Source organism: Anopheles moucheti, chromosome 3, assembly GCF_943734755.1.
Source record: "Anopheles moucheti chromosome 3, idAnoMoucSN_F20_07, whole genome shotgun sequence".
NCBI lineage: Eukaryota > Metazoa > Arthropoda > Insecta > Diptera > Culicidae > Anopheles > Anopheles moucheti.
The window spans coordinates 28,276,588-28,293,571 of NC_069141.1; the positions used below are offsets into that span (position 1 = coordinate 28,276,588).

The 16,984-nt window shown below is 41.6% G+C and overlaps 1 protein-coding gene across 1 annotated transcript; it reads left to right on the forward strand.

The window, feature by feature from the left end:
• The first annotated feature begins 9,551 nt into the window (after positions 1-9,551).
• LOC128304791 (tetratricopeptide repeat protein 8) lies at positions 9,552-14,135 on the forward strand. The gene is made up of 4 exons (XM_053042026.1): positions 9,552-9,732; positions 12,284-12,429; positions 12,509-13,405; positions 13,923-14,135. Exons 1-4 carry the CDS (start codon positions 9,552-9,554, stop codon positions 14,133-14,135), a joined length of 1,437 nt encoding a protein of 478 aa, XP_052897986.1.
• The last annotated feature ends 2,849 nt before the right edge of the window (positions 14,136-16,984 follow it).

The following is a 16,984-nucleotide window of genomic DNA, read 5'->3' on the forward strand; positions in this document are numbered from 1 at the left end:
GTCCCCTAGCGTCAATCGAGAATATAGTGCCTTTTGTAGTTGATTTAGGCGCTGCTGTGGGTTGTGTTCTCGGCAAGTTGGGACGAGTGTTGGGACGAGGACACAACCTTCATCCCCACGTGCTACGGACGGACAGGAGTGTCGGTAGGAAATAAAATAAAAATTTTATTGCTCTCCTCGATTCCCACCGGCCCGAGGGACCGTTCGTGACGTCGTTCAAATTTCATTGATATGCCATTTTAAGGTGAGAAGCGTTTACCCCTTTACCCAACGTGGCAAGTGGAAAAGTTTCACAGGATGTGAAAGAAAATTATAATGAATCCCTTTTCTTTCGATTTTTCGAAAAAGTTTGCTTTGAAGTAGCGGACAAATAAATTGTTTGGTGCTAACTGTGTGCAGGAAGGAAGGTTTTTCTTCGGAATACTGTTAAAAGCATCAAACGGATCTCGGAAATAAAATCAATCAACTGGAGAAAAGTGTGGAATGCGATGAATTGTTTAAAAAAAAGTAATTTAAAAGAGTTTTCTCTTCGGTTTATTTCAACACCATACGTTAGTTACTATAAAGGGTCGCTAGGGGCGTGGAGACAATTTTCTACGCCAAGGTATTTGACTATTTTATTCGAGCCATTTTATTATGCACTATTTGCTACTACTACAATTAACTTAATTTATTTTAGCTTAAGCTAGCTTAAGTTTTTATTGAACCAGTTATAACAATGATTGAACCATTCACACCAGTTGCAAATATTTTCTGATCTTCTGGATAGTCCATTTAACTATCGTTTTCCTTTAACTATCGGCTGACATTTGATTTTGACAAACTTATTCGGTTAAGCTTTATCTGTGAAATCTAACTTGACTAGCAAACCATGGGCTCATATGTGACCGTTTCCCCCGAAATGGCAATGATGTATTTTCGTCTTCAGAATAGTCTCTCTGATAGTTTCCATCCATTTCTGTGTCGAATTTGATGATTGAAGTTGTTCGATGATCTTAAATGAAAGTTGGTGTAGTAGAAGTGTAATATTTTTACATTCATTCAAATGCGACAAAGTATAACTTTGTCCACAAAAAGCAAATTATTAAAATCGGCTTTCAGTCGATGAAGATCGATATTGAAATATTTCATAAATAAAACTGGATCAAATATGAATTTTCTTCTATATCTCTCAGATTTTATTGTTCTAAAAGTAACGCACATGGTTAAAAAGCAGCGAGGAAACAAATATTCGAAAAAATATGATAGAGTCAAGATTTTTGCTTACAAGTTTTATATTACTCGTTTCTCGGTATGAAATTGAATTTATGTTTTCGGGTTTTCCCACAAATCACCGTGTTTTTTTGTTTTGTTTTGTTTCGACCTACATTTTTAACAGTCAAGAATCACAAAGTTATGGTGCGGTAACTGTGTAACACAAAAATCGACCCCACCCAGCTTAAATTTCTAATCCGTTGGCCGAATGTAAACGTATCCGAGAATGTCATTTTCACAAACATGCACACCCATACAATACGGCTATCTCGGATTGTCAAGTGGACCGAGCGGGGTCGGGAAATTGCATTGCAAATGTTTTTGTTGAGCAAACAAAATCATTCAATTCCGCATCGGAGCACACAATCGGATGGCGCACATACAGCATACGAAAGCTCCGGTCCGCTTTCGGGTTGCGATTTATTTGTAACGACTGTTTACGATTGGCCTCTCATGGCCTGCGGGATACCGCGGGACAAAGGTATAAAGTCAGACGCCGCTTTTGAACAGGGCTTTGAAGCTTGTCGCAGCATACAATTTCCCCGGTCTAAACTGCCATTGATTGGGTACGTTCAGTGTAGGTGATGTCTGGCCCTGATAGAAGATTAGCCCGGTTTGCCTGCAGGGAATTTCCGTTGATTTCCATACGCCACGTGTGGGAAAGGACACGCGGAATACAGGCACACTATTCGTGTGGGCGATGGTACCGGGTAAATAAACGACGTATTGCGTTACAGCATCGGAGTAGCGTACAGGAAAAGCCTTCTTGTGGTTGCCCTGGTAACCCACGAAAGTTGCCAATGAGAATTGCGGTAAGTGGGTTTAACAAGTTTCATTCATTATCGGTGATGGGATCGAGTGTTTGGAACCGTTTATCGGTTGATCGTGTTGAAATCAGAACCGATTTGCAACGGCCGTCACACGGGAGATTGAAGATTGGAAAACTAGAGCTCGAAGACCCGCATGGTAATGTGAAGATAAACAATGATTGGAACCGCATTTGTAGTTGATCTTTGCAATGTCCGTTCATCAATTCTAAATGTGCAAAGCCCAACGAACGGGTAGAATATTGAGCTCTCATCGGAATTGAATATTGACAAATACGGTGAATTATAATTCAATTTTAAAAAGAAATTTTCCTCAGGATTTTTTTTTCAGGATAGATTTTGACCTGATTTCGATAAAAAAACCACACAATTTTCAGACTTTTTGGCAAGTTTTTAGGGTAAGTTTTTTTTATAAAAATGCTCTTTTCTTTTAACGCCTGTAACTTCTTTATTTTGCGTCCTAGACCATTGAAAGTTTGACCTGATTTCGATAAAAAACCACTTAGTTTTCGGACTTTTTGGCAAGTAAATTTTTTTCATAAAAATGCTCTTTTCTTTAAACGACTGTAACTTCTTTATTTTGCGTCCTTGCGTTCTTTATTTTCTTTATTTAAGGGAGTCACTTACGCCCGCGTAGACCCAAACAACTTAGAACAAAAGACTTGTTTTATGATCATAAAAACCCTACTTGATTGTATAAAAAATTAATAGCTATAAGCCTAGATTCACAGTCGTACAACCCTATAAGGAATAATGAAAAGCGTTTATCACTAAAAGTCCTAAAATGTTATATTCATGTAAAAAACCTGACCTTGATATCCTTGGTATGCAATTGATATGATCTCAATTCAATTTTAATTATTGATTAAGTTGCTAATAAAGCTTTAATATTCCTAATTATGATGTTTATTAATTATTTTACCACACGAAACCCTTAGGTAATAATAAAACATGTCTAAAAATTTATACATAACGAATGGGACAAAATTGTCCCATATGGCGGTTCTAGTAAGGTTGCAAAGTCCGACGGTTCTAGTGTTAAAATTCACAATATAGTTACTTTATGTTCCACCAGGCCATTGAGGTCCTTTCAAACTGTCCTTAAAATCAGTGATACAAGAGGAGAAGAGGAATTGTACGTCCTGCAAGCGATGTTGTAAGAACTACTAATAGATCCGTCATTAATAATTTTCGACAATGATTTAATGCATCAGGGAATCTGTAAAAAAAATGTTAATTCAGGATTGGGTTTACCTTCTCCCACGAAAGCACATATAATATCATCTCATCTCAGTTTTTGTCTATAACCTGATTCTTAGCAATGCTTAATCCCTCCCCAAAGAGATATTCAAATTCTAAGTAATAGAAGATGCATTCACACATGTTAAAACCCACACAACATGCTTTACTCTATGTTGCATTAATTGTTCAACTTGACAAACCTCCATTTCTTTCTCAAACAATGCCACACGGAAAGTACAAAATGTACACCTTAAATCAAATCCAACATTCTGTCGCCGCAAGATTTATTTTAAATGTTTCCATTGTTTTGCGTCCGTCTTTTGCAGAAAGGGCTCGTTTCATGGCACTGATACGGTTCCACTGAGAGCGTAGCTGTTGCATAGCTGCATAACTCATACGGGTCGGAGGGCATGTCAGAACTGATGCTTTGGTTGTTGTTGAAAGCACAGCTCTGTTTGGAAGGGAACACATAAAGATACAATACCGAGTGGCAGCCAACATCTTCCCAAACATCAAGCTTATTAAGAGAGTACAATTAAACTGGTAATATTTTTTCATTAGTCGATAAGGTTCTGCAATAACCAACAAGGCACGTTGCTGATACAACAAATTGCATACTTTTAGGCGCTTTTGTCAAATGCAGTTCACTTACGTTGCTACCTTATTAGGATCTTGGTTGCCGTTCTCCAATGCTGTCACTTGGGTTGTCCTTGCAGCAAGACGTTCTTTGCCAACTACTGAAACCTCTTTTCTTTCGGCGCAAAACACCCCGTTCACACTGAAAATGAAGAAATGCAATTATCTCACTGCAAAAAGGCCACTGCTGCGGGCATGCACACCGTCCAGTGATGGGTGCGCACCAGCTGGCCATAAACACAACAACTTGATGGTGATGATCATGAAAACTGCACTACATCACCCTTTTGCTCTTTTATTCCCTGATGTTGCTGGGGGTCACTCTTGCTGCGTGTGCTCCCGAACATGTTCGATGATGCGAACAACTTGCTGCCTGTGGGCAAGGGTGCAAGTAGCCAGAGGCATACAAACTTTTACGCTCTCTCTCCCTCTTCCTTGCGAATCCTACGGCACGTGGTCTTCAAGGTGGTGGTAAAATTGTTCATGCTAAATTAAACCATCCAACCCACCCCGCTGACCGGTTCGGATCAAAACAATCCCAATGGCATAATTAAGTACTGTTTGCTGTGTGCAAAAGTTGAAAAGTTGAACGGGAAATGCTCGGCAGCATAAATCAAGTTGCTACCAAAACGGATAGAAAGTAATCTCATCGGCAAAGCTTTAAGCGCTGCTAGAACGGGGAGGCACCACCAATAATGAACTTCATCGAAGCGCATGTTTGCCGTAGATTAATTGCTTTATTTTCGAAGGAGTAAAACTTTCGGTAAAGATGTCAAAGGAAGACGTTTCAAGCGAATGGAAAATCTTGTTTACACCTAGAACACTGCTCCCAATTGTTCCTTAACCCTATGCCCCTGGAGTTTATCGCATCGAGTAACTCAATCTCACTGTCAATAGATTTACAAGCCGGCTTGAATTACGACAATTTCACCACAGTCCTTATTTTCCCTTCGCTTTTTGCGTTCACAGGGACACGGTCAACTGCTGGAACCTCCCGCCCTCTCCACAAATTATGTGTGGCTTTTATGTTACATTTCCATTCAGAGATTGATGAACTGGGTCCAGGGTTCGATCGACGCGGCCGTCACCATCATTACTCAAATTGATCCGGTAAGCCGCCGGGAAAATGGAACCATTACTTTCCCAATCCATAAGCTGTTTCGTGCAGTCTGCCACACTAAAACGATGTTGTTGATGAGAAAAAATCTGGGATTTTGTATGTAACGTAAATGCACACACGAGCTGAAGGATTTGAAGGACAAATAAACATGCTGCTATCGGTATAAAAATATGACAGTTTTATAACCTGAATGTTATAGAGTTTTAGAATATTGTACAACCGTACTACTAAACTTGCCTGAAGGTACTCGAAAGATTGACTTAAATACACTGTTTAGCGTATAGCAAGCCGTACGCTAGTTTAAGAGCATTTTTCCCATGAAAGCAACAACTAACTCAAAAAAGAAACCAAATACACTCAGGAATGTTGGTCTGTATAGTGTATATCAGTGGTTGGCACAATGGAATTGCGCTATTGATTCCACAAAAGGCTGTAAGCATTAAAATTTAAATAGAAATGCATATTATTGTGAGATAATAAATTATTTACAATGTCGGATAATTTCCCATTAATTTACGGTTTGGTTTCTAACGCCTGGCAGTATGCAATCTCCAACTGTTTAACTCGCTTTCGTTATCTTTGTATCTAAATGGTATTAATTTAAACACTAGCGTTGAAAATATTTATCAACCATGTGCTAGTCGGTATAGGAATGAGTAGAACCCAATTTTCATGAAAAAAAATAAAATACAAGAAAAACGATTAGAAGTTGTCTACCTTTAGGCGTACTTTCACAATATGAAAGTAAAATCATCGTTCATCATCATATTATAAAGCCAAGAACTACCTATGTTCATTACAAATTTTAGTATAACAAAAAAGAGGCTTTCATACCTTCTCGATAACTTAGTTAAACATTGCTTGAAACAATTTCAAATCAAATTAAAAGCGTTGTAATAAAAACTATGCTTTATTATGGTTGACCTTTTGGGATTGGCAGTTTGCCGTACCCTGGGTATTGCCAGATTCGGTTGATTGCTTATTGATGGAGCTCTTAATTTTGTGCCCTTTTTTATCCATTCAAGCAGGCATTGGAGAACGCTCGGACGAAATCGTGCAATGAAGATACCAAACAAGCTGCCTAAGAAAAAGGAACAAACAAGCAAAAATCCTTTAGTGGAAACGATTCCGATCAATCTTGTCTGATTTGTTCGCACAGTTCGTTTTTTTTCTACTCTGGTTTCTGCTCTCTTTGATGATCTACCGTTTGTTTATTGCGCTTTCCACTCTTTTTTTTTCTTCTCAGTTTCGGATTTATTTCGTCCTTTCATCAACGAAAGTGAAGCGAGAAATTCTTGCTCTATCTTGATTCTGTTTGAGAAGCGTCCTGTTTTTTTTTTCTTATCTTCATTCACGCATTCATAAAAAAGGGTGAGCTTTTCATAAATCTGTGTCATAGCGCTAGTGACAATTCGGAGGGACGTTCAAGGGCAGAAGAACATGTTGACGTATTTTCTGCCGCGTTTCTGCTTCATGTTAAGCAGCTCTTATTATTAACGTTTGATTCTTTCGGTGAGACAAAAGCGTCTATCCGAACGATGTAGTGGGACATTTATTCGCCACTGAATGTCCTGCGAGCGATAAGCGAATGGAGACCAAAAAACTATAATCAAAATCACAAGACAGACAGTGTCATCTTGAGTTTTCGAGAATCATCCCTCCGAAAAAAAATGGTTCACAAAACATGACCACGTAAAATCCACAAGCGTATTATCCGCAACTGGGCGGCCTGTGGACGCGCACGTCCTGTTTGATCAAAGTTTTCACGTTAAACGAGGCGTAAAATATTTGACGAGCAAAGGGAAGCCGAAAAATCGTCTCCACCACCTTCCCATTGCCGTGCACGTCGATGGACGAGGAATGCATTCTCGTAGATTTCAAATAATACTCACATCAAAAAGGCAAAGCAAAAATAAAAACTGCAGCCTCCAAACCGCACGAAGCAAACGTGCTTCTACTTCTTCTGCGCGGTCACGGTGAATAAACTCGATTCGGCGAAGCTAGATAAGACAGCCCTCCGAAAGTGACCCAATCGGTTTGGCCATTGTCGCGGCTGAGTGGGTTGGAGAAAAGTTTGTCTTTCCAGACACCGGTTCACATCGCGAACAATTTTCATCAAACTTCATGCTTGGTGGAAACGATTTAGGTGCAGCAGAGAAGAAAACACACACAGACACACTAATGCTCAAAATTTTGTCATTCTGGTTATGATATCTGATGAACTCGATTCATCCCACACTGACGGCAAATGGATGGTAGGCACGTGGCCACTAAGACAATTTATGTTTAAGAAGTTCAAGTTTATTGTCCTGTTTATCGCTGCAACCTTCGTTGAGACGTAAATGTAGGATGAAAAATCAAAGAAACTTTCAAACTTTATACAATGAGTGAGCAAAAAGTTTAAAATTTTGAAATTTAAAGATTTTATGGTCGGTACTTTTTTTCAAATTTTTTATTTTATTTAATTTATATTATGACGGCAATGCCGTATTTTCGTCACATTTTTTCAAATATTATTTAAGAAAAATTTTAAGAAACACACATTAGTTTTCTGTTAACCAACACGAATGTGCTGACAATGAAACAAAAGCCGTAATACTCAAGTTTGTAAAAATTATAAATAATATCTTTGTTCAAAGTTTCGATGCGTGAAATTTATATCGTGTACTCTACATTAAAATTTTTGTTATTCATGTACGTCACCCTCATCAAAATATTTCACACTTGAATACTACCCCTGCAAATGAATAAAGAACCCTGTTATAACCGACCATTTGTTTGAGCTTCCCTTTTTCAAATTCTCTACATCTCTAGTGGCAAAAGTATAAACTAAACACAAGAAGCAGCTACACCTGCTTCACAACAGATGTCGCTACATTATTTGAAATAATCCTCACCCCGAAATGTATGCAATTGCATGTTTACCTCCTTGATTTTTAAAATAGGTCGCAAATGTTGCAAAATTATTCTTCAACATTAAGTTTATTACATCGATGAAATATTCATCTTCATGTTCATATCAAGCATTTTAACAGGCATGATTAATAGCTATAAAATTTTGTTTGATTAATTACGTGTATTTCTCAATAAAACATAGACGGTCAGGAATGGATCTTTTGCTGCTTGCTCAAGATGGTCTTTTTTACCCCATTTGTGACTGATGTTTTTTACATAAACAGGCAGTCAAAACTACTTTATATTTTCTTTAAGTGCAGGGCCGCAAGAGCTGACAAAATGCTGACAAATTTCATTTTACACGTCCACAAAACAACAAGACTCAAGCTTTAACATTTTAGGAGGTGATGGAGGTGCCCAGTAGTTGACAAAGCATTTGCCTGTGTATGGAAAGTGTATACTTCAGAGAGTATTGTGGAATTAAAACCCTAGCTGTTTTAATATATTAATATTAATAAATGCAATATATACATATATTGTACAATATTATTAGACAAGAAATTATACAATAATTTGTATAATAATCAATATAAACTTTGGAAAATATCTCTAGACGACTTTGTGAAATTGGAAAAAAAACCTCGACTATTTCCGTAGAGTGGTGAATTTATTTGAGCATTCAAGGTGAATAGAAGTTGTAATGCCACTGCTTAAAATCCCTTTCCCAAAGCACGCACAAAAATGAGGAACATGTAGCAATCGCCGCAACACGCGGACATCAAACAAAACCGTTGCCATGGCAATCCTCAACGCACCGAAAGGAAAACAAACTGTCAAAACATTCTCTAGCATTGCTGTAAATATTGTGCCAGCTGAAAGAGTTATAAAATCAGTAACATTATACCCAGCAAAACAGCAACAAAAAGTTATGTGAATAATAAGATCACTGTGTTTAAGATGGTGCTACACAATTATTGTGCATTTCTTCAACCACACACTATAATTACGAGCTGCACGCTGTAGTGCAGAGGTTAGGTTAGAGACGTACGAAAGACAACAACTGCAAGACGGAGAAACAAACGATAATCGTTCTACAAATTTGCACGAACATTCCGAGCGCAGCTCGTAGCCTGGGAGGGATTTTGTTTCTACAAAGTATACCAATTTTGTACAATCCCGATATCCTTTATCTACCTAGCAATTGATGCAATCAAAAACCTTCCCAAATAGACGGTCATCATCGTGCGCGGCGTAGCTGACGAGTGTGGAACGGACAGGATCGCAAGGTTTACGCCCACTGAGAAAAAGATAATCAAAAAGAGCATCCACAGACTCCATTTTCAAAGCAAGCCAAAAAAAAAAAACACCCAAAATTTCATCTCACAATAACAAAAAAAGCTTTGAAACGAAACGGAAGCAAAGCAAAGACAAAGCATCAACTTAACAGCCCTCTGAAGGCTGCAGGGAGCTGTAAAAATAAAGGAAGCAAAACCCCTCCAAAAAAAAAAAGAAGAAAAGCACACATACAACCGACCTCCAACCGGAGCGCAGCGGAACGCACGAGAACAAATTATATAATGGACAATTTCTTCGCTGCCATATCATTATTTCGTCGACGGAAATATGATGAGTGCATCGAGGTGTGCAACGGTCTGCTGCAACATAATGCCCTTCATCAAGGTCCTTGGGAGCTGAAAATGCGATCTATGACCCAGCGGGTGTACATCGACGATATTGAGGCGGACGATGATGTGGCGGGTAAGTACGTACTGTTCGATTTTCACTGTCCGGTCATTTATTTTACGGAAACGTATACGTTCGCCCCATCGTTTTGGACAAATTTCACGACGAACAGCTTCCTTTCGGACACGAACCAACGACCCAACTGACGTTCCTGCTTAAGCGTGCAAAACAGCTTTTAACGAGAGGGTTTCTGATTGGGTGTTTTAAATGACAGTTAGGTTTAACATGCATCGCGCATAACATTTGCATACTTTTCAGCGCTTTTGATTATATGCTTCATAATATAAATTTGCTGTTATAAAAACCTCATTTAAACCATTTAACAAGTCTGTCACCTGGGCGTCACATCATTATTTGGTATGTTGTTGTTGTGTAAAATGACCCCCACAGTCAATAAAAAAAAAAGCTTAAAACAGATAGGAAACTCCTCACAAGAAAGAGCAAAAACGAGCTCAACCCCGAAATCTTTTACACCCTCAGCCATTCACAGTACCACCGTCCGGGTGTGGTATTTCGATGCCCTCGGGGTTTTTTTCTGGAGTGCTTTAGTCTGCTCCGCGTATGCGTTCTCGTTCTCCCAGCTCAAGGTGTATGAATTATCCTCCGCTCTTGTACGCTTTCTTCCTTTACTCTTGTGCATTCCTTCTTTCTTGGCCACATTTTTTCGGATACTCTTTTCGGTCCGTTCCGATACCCCTGGTCCCCCATCTTCTCGGGGGACTGCTTCCTTCCACTTCGTTCTTCCTTCTTCTGCTTCTTCTCTTGCACCTCCTCATCACACGTTGCATTTATTTATGCACATGCACATCCTTTATCTTGATTATTATTATACATATTTTTTGGTGCTTCTCATTTTTGTTACGCGCACCAGAATCGCACTGGTCCATCTATGGGACGGTGGGTTTTTTTGGCTGTCAAAAGAAGAACATAACACTTTCCACGCCATCCGCGTGCGGTTCTTCCACTTTTTCAAGGCTGTACGTAGCATTTGGACTATGCAGAAAGCTCTATACTTGGCACACATCTTTTCTTTACTTCTCTAGTTTTTTTTCCTTTTTGTTATCTGTTTTAATGCTTTCGCTCTGCTTGTTTTTCCGTTTCCACTGTCCTCCTTTGTCTTTTCCCTTTCTTTAATGTCCTTCTGCTACTGTGTTGGATGCTGCAGTAAATTTTAATGCTGCTTTTGCTGCACTTTTCTGGTGCTTCTCTAGCTCACGTCATCTTTCGGTTGTTCGTGGCGATACCTCTGCTGCTTCCCGCATTCCATTCTTGGAACCATCGAAAACCTTCACCCACCGCAATGCTCCCATTATACTTCGTGTGCAACATAAAAAATTCCCCCGAGCCTGTTCAGCAGATGTGACCAACACACACACACACACACACACATCACAATTCAACAACAACAACCACGACGCCCAAAACGACATCACTGCACAGTAGCAATCTTGAAAGTCGTATTTTTCTTTTCATCATACCCCGCATTACTGCTTCTCCCACGAGCGCATCCCTGTGCCCGGCTTGGCTGGGCCTATTTCGGGAGATTGTTTCATTCCTGGGGTTTACCAGCCGGAAAGAATCTTCCCCAGCGTTTGCCAGCACTACCACAGCGACGCGCTTTCGTTTCGCCGTTGAGCACTTTTTTCGATCTTTTCGAGGCCACGGCGATACGCTGGAATGCAATCTGTTTTCTTCTTTGGTCAGTTTTCGTCCAACCCAACGACGAAGGTGGACGGGAATGTTTCGATACCAGAAGTCAGCTCGTGAAACCGTTCCCCCAGGGGATAGGATCGTCCGGGAACGTCTGGCCGCATGGAATGTGCGTGCATGTTTGCAGATTTGCAATTCGTTTCCAAGTCATTTCCATAATCTTCCAAATTATCCTCGAAGTTGCCACCGGCTTTTAAGTTTGCCTGTCCGTGTGGTTGTTCATTCGATGGAAGGGAGTGTAGCGTTTCAAGGCGATGGGTGAGCTTTATGAATGGCTATGTTTTTGAGGCAATTCGCCAATTGGCTATTGGTCTGTAATATTTTTAAACTGATGCTTCTAATGTCAACTATGAGTTATTAAATTCTATAGAAATAGTACCAATCAGTAGAATAGGATAAACGATATTAGAAAGTATTGGTTACGATCAATGATCGACGGCTTGATCAATGCTTTTACTGGTGACATAAGTTCTCAAGTTCATGTCTCTTAGCGAAACGACTGAAACTTAAATTCTTTAGCAGTAAACTTAAAAAAAATAAATTTAAATTAAAATCCCAATACTTTATCACCTTCATCCAAAAAACCCTTACTAATGAAAAATTATCCCTCCTCGTCAAGATCGATCCATTCCTTCCATTTTCGGCACACTAATTGTCTATTAAATCAATTCTTACACTCGTTTGAACCATTGGGATGGGATGGGAGACACAACTAAATGGAAAAGAAAATAAATTCATTCAAACATAATTACATCCATCGAATCCTCCAGCAAACTAGTAAGCATTTAATTCGAACGCAATTTTCCTTTCCCTTCTCGTGCTTCTCTGGCTGGTTTCTGGTACCATTCTGGAGCAGAGGATATTTTGGACACGCAGACAATCGCCACCGCACCCCGTCCCGGTACCTCCATCCGGACGGCGATGATCAAACCAACAACCTCCGGGACCATCACCGCAACAAATCGCCCTCGTACCGGAACTGGCAGACCAATTACTGGCATTGTAATCAAAACCATATTAAAGCTTTTCCTGACAATCACCTAATCTTCGCTCGGTCTCCCATTCTGTCTTCTCGCCGCAGTCTCGTCCTGGAACGCTCTCGCTTCAGCGGCCCGCATCTACGCTTGGCAACAAAACGGCCCTCAGGACAGGTTCGCGCACCGCGGCCGGAACTACTGCCGGTGGTTCTGCACGTAACATTCGCCTCGGGTCGGCCTCAATGTTTGCCGTCGGCGATCCAACCGGGCCCTTGTTCCACATCTCGCGCTTGCATCCCGACAAGTACGCCGAGCGGGACTCACTCTCGAAACCACTGTTTCAGTACCTTTACTACCACGAGGGAGATGTACGCAAAGCGATGGCGCTGTGTGATGCCGTCCTGGCACGACGCCGTGCAGCCGAACTGCTGACGGATGCGAGTAGCGGATGGTGGTGGAACACGCAGAAGGCACGCTGCCTTATAGCCATCGGAAGTCCCCGTGAGGCTGAACCGTACCTAAGGATGGCGTTGCAGGAGCTACACCATCCCGATGTGGTGTTGCTGCTTGCCCGGATCTACGTTAAGATCGATCAACCGACGGCAGCACTGGAGGTGTGCAAGCAGGGACTAGAGAAGCAACCGAATGAGATAAGTCTGCTGACACAGCAGGCTCGCATACTGGAGCTGGTGGGGAATTTAACCACGTCCGTGCGGCGATACAGACAAATCTCGGCGCTGGATCCCATGAACACCGAAGCACTGGCATGTATTGCTGTGAGCTACTTCTACGCCAATCAGCCGGAAACGGCTCTGCTGTACTACAGACGCATCCTGTCCATGGGCGCACACAGCGCCGAGCTGTACTGCAACATTGGACTGTGCTGTCTGTATGGTGGACAGTTGGATCTGGTGTTTCCCTGCTTTCAGAGAGCCTTGAGGATGGCGACAGCCAGCGAGTTGCGGGCAGATGTATATTATAATTTGAGTTTTGTCGCGCTGGTAAGTAAATGTAGCATTAACGGATGAAATTAGTAGTAAGAAACATTAGAAGATTCAGTCCACTTCGAAGATATTGATGATCTCGAGGAATTTGGATATTAGAATTGTCAATGGCTCTAGCTTCTTTTATAATGTGGACTCTGCAATAGTCAACACAAGATGAGTCTTGGAGTAGTAAGTCGAATTTCCAATCGTCTCCAATCTCTTTATTCTGCATGAACGCCGAGCTTACGAGTCAGAGTATTGAACAGTTATTGAGTTACTTTCAATAACTTCGAACAAAAAAAATCCCTCCAGAGAAGGAACTAGTCAAGGTCAAGGAAAAGTCTTTAATATATGGTTGAATCTGAATAATTTGAATATTCTATTCTCATTATCAAGTCTATTTTCTATTCTAACGCTTATAGATATAAGTAACTGTTAACATAATATTCCACTTTAGAAAAAACTTCTTTCTCTTAAGATTTCTCATCTCTAATCGTTTGCGATCTCTATGTTCTCTACGTCCCATTCCTAGCTAACCGGTGACATCCACCTAGCACGGCGCTGCCTGCGCCTCTGCATCGCCGCCAATGGCTCCCACGCATCGGCACTGAACAACATGGCCGTTCTCGTCGCACGCCAGAAGCAGTACCAAAAGGCCAAATCCTACCTGCAGGCAGCCCGCACTGCCCATCCGACCAGCGATGAGATCGGACACAATTTAAAATTTATTGAAAATTTCCAATAAACATGGCATCGAATTCTCTCAATGCAAAAAAAACAAAAACAAAGCAAAACTAGAACGAGAGAAATCATCCCGAAAAAGCTTTCGCAATCTGGAATCGGGATAGATAAATATCGCCTCTCAACACGCCAACCATCAACGTGGGTATGGCACGGTTCAGGTTGAAATTTATGCGCCAAATTTCATCACCTATGTTAAAGAGGCGCGTGCTCTCAGCAAGCCTTGCTTTTGCACCGTAGCACCCGAAAAGCACAACCTTTCTGCCATTTCCGATCCGAGTCGCCGGGGAAACTGCTGTACCAGCGGGAACAGATGCATAAATTCAGGCCTTTATTTTTAGACATTCTTTACGGCCCGGAGCCGGTTTGTTTCGCGATCATTTTATGTTATTCGTGTGTGTTTTTTTTTCTTTACGAAATGTTAATCTTTCCACCCCATTCGCAGGTTCGAATAATGTCCTGAAGATGGCGGAAAGTGTCGCGGAAAACCGTGAGGAACCATCTAAGCACAGCGGGAAGGATTTAAGTATGTTCTTTTTTTTCGTCTCTTTGATCTCAAAGCCCGAACGGGCGGGCAAGGACGGTGCGGGGTGTTTGCTAATGTTGTCTCAGGCGATTTGGCAAATCATTAGTCGCGCACAAAACGGGATCGAGCTTCGCTTGCTGCGAAACCAATCGAGAATCGAAATGGATGTCCAGAAAATTATGTGCTCGGCCTTAAAATGGGTTGACAACTGACAAACTGAAGGAGAATGAAGAAGGAAAACAGTCATTAGGCGCAGGCTGTAGCTTTTTTTCTTGTGTTTGCACTTCTTCTCCCCCAGCACAAAAGCACATAAAAAGACGTTGCTGTAATGAGGATATTTGTAATAATTTATTAAAAGGTTATAGACTACAGAGCACGCGATCCACCCATACCACACAGTCGCGTTGTTCGGATCGGACCGCAAATAAATACGATTCTCGCACACGCAAAACTAATAAAATGCCAAAAGATAACAGAAGAATACAACAAAAAAAGAGAGAAATAAACTACACCAAATCAATATGACCGCACCTTGGCACCGTGGCACATGTGGGCAAGAGGTACCGAAATAACTCATCAGCGATACGTCTCACCATCGAAGGCTTTGAAGCAAGGCCAAGAAATCGTCCAATGAAGAACAAAACATCCAATGCAGCATAAGAAGTAACCCCCGCTGGAATCAAATGCCATAATCAAAACGGAATCAGACACGGAAAAGAAACGGAACGGTTACGAATGGGACGACATTCCCGGCTGCGAGTGGTGCTTGGAAGATATTCGAAGGATGGTCCAGCAATCGCAATCGCCCGAAAGATAATTTATTAATGTGTTCCGATAGCGAATATTCGTCTGACAGCTTTCGACAGACACTCGATTCATAATGGGCGACAGCAGCACCGGTGCGAGGGTATTGGCAGGTTTTTTTTTTTTTGAGGGAAGCGTTATTTTTTGTTCTCTCTCTCCATTCGCTCAAATCATTGCGATGTCGAGATGGTGCCTGGCAATGAAACACGATCCGCTGGTGTCGAGAAAATGGGAGGCAGTTGGGAGCTAGCCGGCAGTTGTCGTAGGAAGGAAAGATCGCTCGAAGGGATTAGATCGAGCGTACCGATAGGGACGAGACCAGGTGCAAAACGTTACGCGCTTTTTTTTTCGAGAGCTGATTTTGTGCTATTAGAATTCCGTGGACTTCGTGTCGTATGTCTGCGGGAAGAACCCAACAAACCCCAGGCTCGTGGAATGTATGTTTGTATTCCTTTCGATTATGATAAGAAACCTTATTTATTCTACCACCGTCGGCTAATCTCGCACGATCGCCGATACGAAACGGGCGTAACATAACCCATTCCAGTAGGGTTCTGATTACAAACGGAACGGTCTCCCTGAACACGCTGGTACACATCATCCATTGACATCTGTCATGTCAAGCGCAGCAGGCAGCGGCTCTGTCGAACCGTTTCTCGATACGCAAACGGTTCGATCCACAGGCAGGGAACAACAAATGGAGTCTCCGGGTGTTGATAAACTCACCAGGGTTTGAGGAGGATTGAAACGTTCGCCACCACAACCCCCCACTCACACACACACACCCCAAAACTGTCCAAATAATGTAGCCGTGCGTGACGAACATGCCATTCGCGCCCGATGGGGTATTTTATTACAATCTTCTTCGCTCATCAACCTAATGCCCGAGAGCATCCCTGTGTAGGAGCAGCTGTGTTGAAATGATCCAAAGCGCCCGTTTATCAGACGGACTGCAAACATCTGCATCCATTCCGCAACACCTCGATAACGTTGGGTTTTTTTTTTCGTTGAACGAGTAAGAAAACGTTCAACCAACTAAAAAAAAGTAATGTGCAAATATGCGCTCTGTTTTGTTGTGCGGTGTGCGTCACATGTGTCTTCGATAACAGCGCGTACCGATCGGGATGAACGGCAATTGGTGATCGAAAATGCTGATCAATCATAATTGGGCTTCCGCTAGGCGGTGGGGGGAAGAAGGAAAAAAGGGAGCAGGGGAGCGGGATGGGTTATGATAAAAATAAATGCAAGCTGCAAGCAGCGGATGCAAGGTGTGGAAGGATAATTTCAACGTCCTCGTGCTTCTCTTCTTTATTATGCTGCAATTCTCCTCATTTTCGAACTTCGAACATGCGCTCAGCATCCTCCTTACTGTTCTCTCACCGTTGGGCACTTTTCGAGGGTAGTGGTAGTGGTTCAAGGGTGGATAGGAATTTATCCACCCTCTCAAAACTCCCTCCCCTATACCACCATCACTCAGTTCAGGTCTCCATCCACAATGTTATCACCATTGGAATTTATCATAT

Bases quoted from the DNA above. Each gene is read 5' to 3' on its own strand.
- LOC128304791 (XM_053042026.1), top strand. From the start codon at position 9,552: ATGGACAATTTCTTCGCTGCCATATCATTATTTCGTCGACGGAAATAT. The intron at 9,733-12,283 runs GTAAGTACGTAC...ATTCTGGAGCAG, and splicing joins GGCGGACGATGATGTGGCGG to AGGATATTTTGGACACGCAG. The intron at 13,406-13,922 runs GTAAGTAAATGT...TCCCATTCCTAG, and splicing joins ATTTGAGTTTTGTCGCGCTG to CTAACCGGTGACATCCACCT.